This window comes from Toxoplasma gondii, chromosome XII, assembly GCF_000006565.2.
Source record: "Toxoplasma gondii ME49 chromosome XII, whole genome shotgun sequence".
Classification (NCBI taxonomy): domain Eukaryota; phylum Apicomplexa; class Conoidasida; order Eucoccidiorida; family Sarcocystidae; genus Toxoplasma; species Toxoplasma gondii.
Window position 1 is genome coordinate 684,560 of NC_031480.1, and position 8,246 is coordinate 692,805.

Below are 8,246 nucleotides of genomic sequence, written 5' to 3' on the forward strand. Positions count from 1 at the left end.
GGCGGTGTCTGAAGAAGTGGGAACGCAGACGGGGTGACGCAGATGTTGAATCGTTGATTCAAGGCGCAGTTTGGTTCGCTTTTCCATTTTTGCTGGTGCCTCACAGGATGGGTCGCCGAGGCAGCCTGCTGCACTTGGGGGTCGACAGGTTGCTCGTGATCTCAAAAAGCAAATATGAATCTGTCATCCTTGTTAAATGCACGTCTTGTTGCTTACCAGTTGAAGACTGCCCGTGCACCAGGGACCAGCAGAAAGTCCTAGCATAAAGCTCCGTACGCGGGGAGAGCCTAGCGCAGCTCCGCGGGCAGGGTGTCGATCCGCAGTAGAAAGAAGCATGAGCTATGAAGTTTTCGTCAAGATGCGTATTGCGGACATTTCACGCGCGTGACAGATCCAGGAGGTTCCTCAATCTGTGCGGCTGAGTTCTTAAGACGCCAAAAGTCGCTGCGCAACATTCTTCGGGACGGGCGCCAGCCATGTGCCTTCCACAGGGTAGAATGTGGCGGCAAGCCACCGCCAGACAAAGCTGAAACAAAAGTGTGGTAGGTATCGGAACGGCGTCGCAATTGACGGTAGTAACGGGCACATCTCCGGGCTGTAGACGAGGACAGTCTGACGAGGCGCATGTACCCAGAACGCTGTGCGGCACAGCTGCTAGAGTAGACGCCGCTTCCGCGATGCCAACGCGGTACGATTCTGGCGATATCTGGAAAAGACAAGGCGAGTCGTCGCATATTCATTTCCAAAATCCAAACGGTCGCAGTCTCAAAGACGCTGCCCCAGCTAGAGCGTCCACATATTATGTGGAGCAGGCTCTTTCTCTCCACTGTAGTGATGCGTTTGTCATTTAAAAAATATCACAGCGTCGACAGAGTCGCGGTGTTTTAGGTCGGGTAGACGAACGTCGATTCCCTAGCGTCTCGCGGTGCTTTGATGTGCAGCCTAATGAAAGGACGGTGGCCCAACAACGGCGGCAGTTCCTGTGTGTGTCCATTTCTAACCGGACAAAGGACGTTGCACGATATGTTGCTGACGCCAGCCACAAGCCGGTGGCGCCACGTGAAATGCACAGGAAACCAGTCAGCCTTCCGGCGGTGCCGTGTCCGAGTTGTTATGTTAGTGGAAGTCCATTGGTCATGATTTGTCATTTGGTGCGTGTCATTTCTCGTGTCAGTCGTCCGCATTTCATGATTCCCTTGTTTCGTAGCACAGTGACGCGGAAGCCGGAGTCAGGCTGCGACGCGAAACAAGCGTCGCCGGCCACATCCGAAAACCAGTAAAGAGTGAGTTTTTGCTTCATCAGCAGCTGAAGTATAACGAGTATCGTCAGTTAAGTAAGGTGTCCCAGACTGTTTTGCTCACGGTTGCAGTCGTCAGCGTGCCGGCAGTGGAGCGGCAACGTGGATAAGTCGACTCCTCTGTGAAGTTCACTGTGGAATTCGTGGATCAACATCGTTCTTGTCGACGGTATTGCTGTAAATACCTTGAACCAGCACTACTACGGGACTAGACCCGCCAAAGTGTGTCCCTTCCTTTTCAAACGAACGCGTATCCATGTGTTGTTTGCTTGGTTATTTCTGACGTGTTCTTCGAATGTTCATTCCCCCCCCCCTCCCGACGTGACCGGATGGATATGCAGACCATTCCCGAGGGCGGTTGCGCCGCAGCGTCGCTCTTGGTCCGCCGAAGGAGGGCGCCTGTTTACAATAACGGAGACAACAAGGATGTCAAAATACCGCAGCCCTCTTGCATCAGGGTTATCTGTGTAGCGGCATCTTTGATTCTCGCCTTTGGCGTAGACGTTGGTTTGGCAGATCATTACAAGTAAGGGTGCTCCTTTTGGATGATTCACGCAAAGTCACCGACTGCCTCCTAGTAGACGCCAGACGTGAATGAGTGCATGGTAGAAAAAACGATCGAAATGTGTCTCTCGACACTCTCGTGTTTGTTGACATGCTTGCCAGGTTGAGACCGGAACCATGCAGCACGGAAGCCCCACATCGTCGACGGCTTGTCTCTTCTACGGAGCGCGGAGCAAACGAAGAGTTATCTAAATCACGTAGAGTGCTTCTTTTCGGCCGAGTCCTTCAATTGACAGAACGCCAGCGAAACGGAACTACAGGGGGTGTAGCGCCGCGCCGGCTGGCAGAGGCTTCACACCACCCCGGTGAGATGGAGCAGTTGATTGGTGAGCTGGGCTTGACAGCAATCAGAGACGGTGGCTCGGTGCCACACATGTCGGCAAGACCGATGACGAGTAACGGGACTCCGTTGTGGCCACCTGGGCAAAATAGTAGATCCAGGATTTTTCGACGGAGTGGACGTGGCCAGGACCACGCCGCTTCGAGCGCCAATATGAGCACAGAACGTAGTGAAAGTCCAAGGCACATGATATTTCCGTCTAAGTTCCCCTTGCCTCCGGATCTACAGTCCCACAAGGATGTCTTGCATCCGTCCTGCGCGGACTGCCAAGGAAGGGAAGACTTATTTCATCGGGTTTTATCAGCAATTGAGAGCGTGAGGGATCGAATAGACGCCCTCGAACGGCCAGTCGTGAGTTTCACAGAAACGCAAAGGTTCCCTGTCACACAGGAGAAAGGGGTTCCAGATCGACATTGGGCAAGTCTCGAAGGAGAACGATATCTGCCACTCGGAGAACTCCGTGGCTCTATAGTTACTCAGGAGACGGCAGGAGCTGAACATCTGACAGAGAGCAAGCACGAAGATATGCAACAGAAGTCGGACAGACTGACGTCCGCTTTGCTGTATAATAGGCTGAGGCTACTGAAGCAGAGGAGAGACAGTTTGTTCGATTTCATCGAGGAGAAAAATGAGGAGGACATAGCTGCTCAACAAGCTCTCCAACGCGAACTGTACCGTCGGCAGGTCGTGAGGAACTGGCAACGAGCACACGGTATTCAGCGTCTCGAAGATGAGCGCGCAGAGCTCACGCGACTGCTTCAACTATCCACAACAGCCAGAGCGAATGGGACGGGAGTGAACGATGTGAGACGGCAACGTCGTCTGCAAGAGGTCACGATGCTATTAGAGCATCCTCGAAGTTTTCGGCGAGCGCCGCCATAAAAAAAAATAGCGAACCGTCGCTTATCATTGCCGAGAAACATCGCCTTCCTGTTGTAGTTGGTCACGCGTTATGCGTGGCTTTTGTCTTGTTGCGGATAAACTGTTGTGGTAATCGGAGAGTTACAGAACGGCTACATGTTTCTGCTCTAAGCAGCCACAGGAGGGCTTATTATTACATGATATGGAAAAAGGCAAAAGCTTTAAGACATATTAGGTGCGTTTAGTTTCACATAGAATTTTCTTCGACCCGAGCAGCGTGAACCTCGCTTACGTTGGCGGTCGCAAATGGTGACCGCCCACAGAGTGAACGTTATCGATCCGCCTGGTATTAGTGCTCCTGGTGTCACGGTGAACCTCTCAACGCCATTTGCATACCGAAACAACTTGCGGTGAGGTAGAGTACTTTCACATGGAGATACGTTTTATTTGGGAAGGTCGAACAAGCATCAAAAGACATTGCGGAGGTGTTGCACGCGGAGGCAATTAAGCAACGGAGCTCCTGGGTTATTGTGACTCCAGACACAACAGTTGTTTTCTGTTGAGTGGCCAGTTAGCCAGAGTTTCGACTCGGGATGACCGCGCCAGTAGACCATTCAATTTGCGTTCGCTGCAGGGGCTTTCCTGCGTCTCGTCAGAGGCGGAACCACAGTTGTGCGATAACATCCGTGGCTTCTCCCGACATTTGGGGAATTATATACGGACAAACGTGAAACGTCGGTGCTTTTGGAAACAGTGCGGACTTTCTTACTACGTTAACTACATTCGCTGTGGTCACCCCTGGTGAAGAAGGAGGGAAAATCAGAGATTCCAAAGCAGAGGAGGCGTCATCCGCGGGACACAGTTTCAGATGCGTGAGTCCCTTGCCTCTTGACGCAAGTTCTGTCTACTGTTCGATTGCGGAGAAGTACCGTACGACACTAAAACACATCTGTTGACGAATAGTTCATTCATTACACCAGTCTTATTCAGAAACCGCACCGCCGAGGACTTCACCCTTTTAGCAGCGGTCAGTGTCGGTGACTGCGTCTGGGGAATGAGGCTAGACATTCGTCGAAAGCATCCCACGTCGTCGGCGCCACGACATGAAAGTGAGAGAGAGCGCCATCTTTTTCGGCCGTTCCCGAACGCGACTATGCTACCATCTTTCTGTCGCCCTTCGCCAGTGATGTCGCGACCTGCCACCATACTCACGAGACATTCGTCACCCGTTTCTGCGGTCTTTCGCCGTAGGAATAAGCCAGGGAATGCAAATTTTCGAAGCACATGCTCTGTGAGCACAAAATACTACGGTGGAAGTTCGCATCTGTCAGTGGACTTGCCTGTGACCCCTGTCTCACGAGGACCAGTCGAGACTGCTTGACACACCAAAACAAAGGTTGGATTCCACGATCCTACGACATAATGGTGACTCCACAGAGGTAATGCTCCGCGCGTAATATATGATTACTGTTTTCACTTGTGTTCACCGCAAGGGCAAGCCTCTTTGGTGTTCAGCAGGCGCCCCCCTTTGTCTTCTCCAGAACTTGCTAGTGACTGCCCGGTAGTTTTATACGTCGACTCCATGTTCTCATTCCGTATTTCTGGTGGCACCTCCACACGAAAAATCTTTTGTGCGGGAGTTCATGTGAAGATGACAGCCCAACAAAACCACCGAAGACCGCACACTCGGCATGCGCTCGCAAGCGCGTTCGGTGTGTCGCCCTGGTGTCCCAGTCGTTGCGCAGCGTTAGTGGTAGCGTCAACGCTTTTTCCTTATTTCCTGCGTGCTGTCTTTCCTAATCGTCTGCCACTGCGTGAATCGCTTCTCCTATATTTTGATTAACTATGTGAGCTTTGCATCTGGGGGAAACAGGGCAACAGCGGAGCAGTAGGTCGTTTCTTTTTCTGGCTGGAAGGCTTTGGAAAAAGTCGAGAGCTCGAAGACCCAGCGACCATTGTGACATCGCAAACTTTTGGGGGCTTAGATTTTTGAATAACGCTGTCATTCAGATACATCATCTCTTTCTGACGGGAACGTCTCCCCTCTGCACCAACGTCTTGTCTGATACGCTTGTTTTAGGAGCTGACGCCTCCCAAAGCCCCTAAAATGAATTGTCCGACACGAAAAAAAGCGTTTCCTTCCGCTGTCTATACACGGGACTCCGTTTCGTCGAAAGGAACACGAGAGCCTAGTTACGCTGATGTATAAGGGAACATTGACGAGACAACTCGGCAGAGAACTCTACCGCTCCATGTCTCACACCGGAGCTTGTCTTTCATCCTGACGCCTGTGAAGTGTGTCTTTGTCGGCTGTCGCAGACCTCAGACGCCGCTCTCGGGGCAATTGAAAATTCGTCTGCTTTTCGTGCCAGCCGTGGTTCGTCGGCTTTGAATTGTCGGGGTGTGCATACTTCCTAGTTCTCTGTTGCTCCCTTTTGTCACGCAACTAACGGACGAGGCCTGGAACAGACAGCTGTGAGGCCGAGGCGTTGCACCCCTCTTTCGCACTCCACCTAAAACCGAATAACCTCTCTGTTGCTGAGTATCTGCCAAGCTGTCCCTCATTCGACAGGCACTTTCGACGGCAAAACCTAGGTCGGAGCAGAGAGAGGACCGCTCGAAATCAGGCGAGCATCGGATACTGCCCGCTCGGGTTTAGAAAAGCCGCTCTGTCTTCTAGGGTAGTTCACGAGGCATGTGTCTCAACGTACTCTCCAGAGAAGACGTGCTTCTTTCACTGTCACTTTTCCTCGTCTCCGTTTAGTGCATTGTTTCTGCCGTCGTTTCTTTCGCTGCTGTGCCGCACATTGAGCGCATTAGTCCGGCGCCCATCCCTCCATGCAAATTATTTGTGTGCTTCCACATTGTATATTCGTGTATCCACATCCTGCTTTGTTTGTATTGTCAGGTTTCCGTTCCTCAAGCGTCTCTGTCGATAAGGTCTCCAGTTTTCCAAAGTCTGCTCTGTCAAATTCATCGCATCTGCGAAGTTGGCTTCAGCAGCACTCCGCAAAGAAAAGTTCTTGTCCTGTTTGTAAAGAATGTCGCAGAGAAAGAGGAAAAGAACCTGATGGTGCCTCTTGTGCTTGGGGAGGATTTAGTGAGACACTGATGTTCGCAAATCAAGGTCGTTTTCAGAGCTAAGATTCCGGGTCACTGACGTGCGAAAAGTATTCCATTGGTTTGCCGCCTCTGTTGTCGTCTTTGTTTGCAAAAACAAGGGCTCGAGCAATCTGTCATTCGTTTTCGTATCTTCGTGTCTTTCCTGTAAACGCACTGACTGTGTTTTTCTGCCGCACTCAAGATCTTGTCCCCTTCTCGCTTCGCGCTACCGTTCTGCCTCCCATCTTCTCTGCGGCCTTGCACGATAACGGAAGAAGTCTCCCCATTCACCCCCTCGCCTTGTGTATTTTGCGTATTCTTGACTCTCTGCATGAACTCCCGGAGTTTTCTTGGTCTACTTCTTCTCTTCCCCAGCTTTCTGCCTCCCCAACAGTCTCTCTAACTCAGTAGCTTCCCTCCACTTTCTCTGTTCCCTTGTCTGCTCTCGCCTCTCTCCTATTTCATTGTTTCATCTGTTTCCCGTGTTCCTCTCCGTTTCACACCTGTCTTTTTGGGTCCTCTGTGTACCTCTGCCCACAATGTCTTTCTCGCAAGCTTACAGTTCCGGAGCATCTCTTCCACCGTATGGCCAGAGCAGCGGCTCTGGTCTAGGCCAGTCTTACGCTGCGGGTTCCTCTGAGGCTGCGCGTCCGCCGTCGTACAAAACTGTGCTTCTAGGGGATGCCTCGGTGGGGAAGTCGAGTCTCGTGGTACGTTTTGTGAAAAACACTTTTTCCGACACGATGGAGACGACGATCGGAGCTGCGTTCTTCACTCAGGCGCTCCAGGTTGACGGCCGAACAGTCAAGTTCGAAATCTGGGACACGGCGGGTCAGGAGCGGTTCTCCTCTCTGGCTCCCATGTACTACAGAGGGGCAGCAGCCGCCATTGTGGTGTACGACCAGTCCAACATGGCGAGCTTCGACCGCGCCCAAGTTTGGGTGCAGCAGCTCCAACTCAGCGGGAATTCGAACATCGTCATTGCGCTTGCAGCCAACAAGATGGACTTACCACACAAACAAGTCGACCTTCACCTCGGCCGCCAGTACGCGGAAGAGAACGGTCTCTTGTTCATCGAGACCTCCGCGAAAACCGGCCAAAACGTCCAGCAACTCTTCTCCATGATCGCCAGACGCCTTCCCGAGAAACCCGTCGGCGCCCAGGGCCTAGGCGGAGGCGTCCATACAATCAAACTCACCGACGAACCCGCGGTCCAGAGGCAGGCAGGTGGACTCGCCAGCAAATTCGCCTGTTGCGGCGGAAACAGTTGAAGAGGAGAGCTCGACGCGGCACGAACGGGGACGAGGAAGGCACCCAGCAATCGAGAAACGGTCCCGGACGGAAGAAAGGGCTGAATGCGCAGGGGCTACACGCACGCCAAGCGAGTCCACACAACCTGCTCGACACGTATTTGCGTGGCTCCGCTGTTGGCCTCTGTGTCTTTCTCGTTCTTATACAAGCTGGTGTAGCAGCTAGTTAGTCCTGTGCGCTCAACGGATCCTGCTTCATTAGGGTAGAGGAAGTTGGTGGAGCCCCACTGTGAGCTTGCGTTGTTGCTTTCTACCGCCCCGATGAGCTAATAGGGGATTTGTCGATATGAATGATGACGGTGCAATTAAATCTTGAACGAACGACGCGATTCGTATGTTGTGTGTTAATAGAAGAGTTTGAGGGGACCGTGCTCTCTGGTAGCTAAGCGCGAATTGTCCTAGGTCGCAGCAGGCGTAGTGACGGTTTCACCTCATTGTCCATGTTCGACCCGACGTTAATAAATTTCAGCGATCAATCGTATTTTATATAAGGAAGTGCGCCACTTTGGTACAGGCGTAATCGGAACCATGGAACCTGGAGTAATATTGTTTCTCCCATGGATCCTGCGGGTTCCTTCACTTTACTCCGCCAGGAGACCGTTCTGAATATAGGTGGTCGCTCCGTAGAGCTACATCGCTGATACAAAGTTCATGCAGAAAGCATGCTTGCCCAATACTGTGACACCAGGCTCGCCATATCATCCCATTCACATTGGCGGCTTGGCTGCCATTAGAAAAAGCGATTTTCCACACGCGCGCCCGCGAAAGAGC

General features: G+C 52.2%; 2 protein-coding genes across 2 annotated transcripts; both read left to right on the forward strand.

The window, feature by feature from the left end:
• The first annotated feature begins 664 nt into the window (after positions 1-664).
• On the forward strand, positions 665-4,000 carry TGME49_219730 (hypothetical protein). The gene is made up of 2 exons (XM_002370684.2): positions 665-1,824; positions 1,965-4,000. Exons 1-2 carry the CDS (start codon positions 1,628-1,630, stop codon positions 3,082-3,084), a joined length of 1,317 nt encoding a protein of 438 aa, XP_002370725.1. The 5' UTR covers positions 665-1,627; the 3' UTR covers positions 3,085-4,000.
• A 152-nt stretch (positions 4,001-4,152) lies between these two features.
• Positions 4,153-8,035, forward strand: TGME49_219720 (Ras-related protein Rab-5C, putative). Its single transcript, XM_018779856.1, has one exon. It carries the CDS (start codon positions 6,705-6,707, stop codon positions 7,434-7,436), a length of 732 nt encoding a protein of 243 aa, XP_018634789.1. The 5' UTR covers positions 4,153-6,704; the 3' UTR covers positions 7,437-8,035.
• Positions 8,036-8,246: the final 211 nt, after the last annotated feature.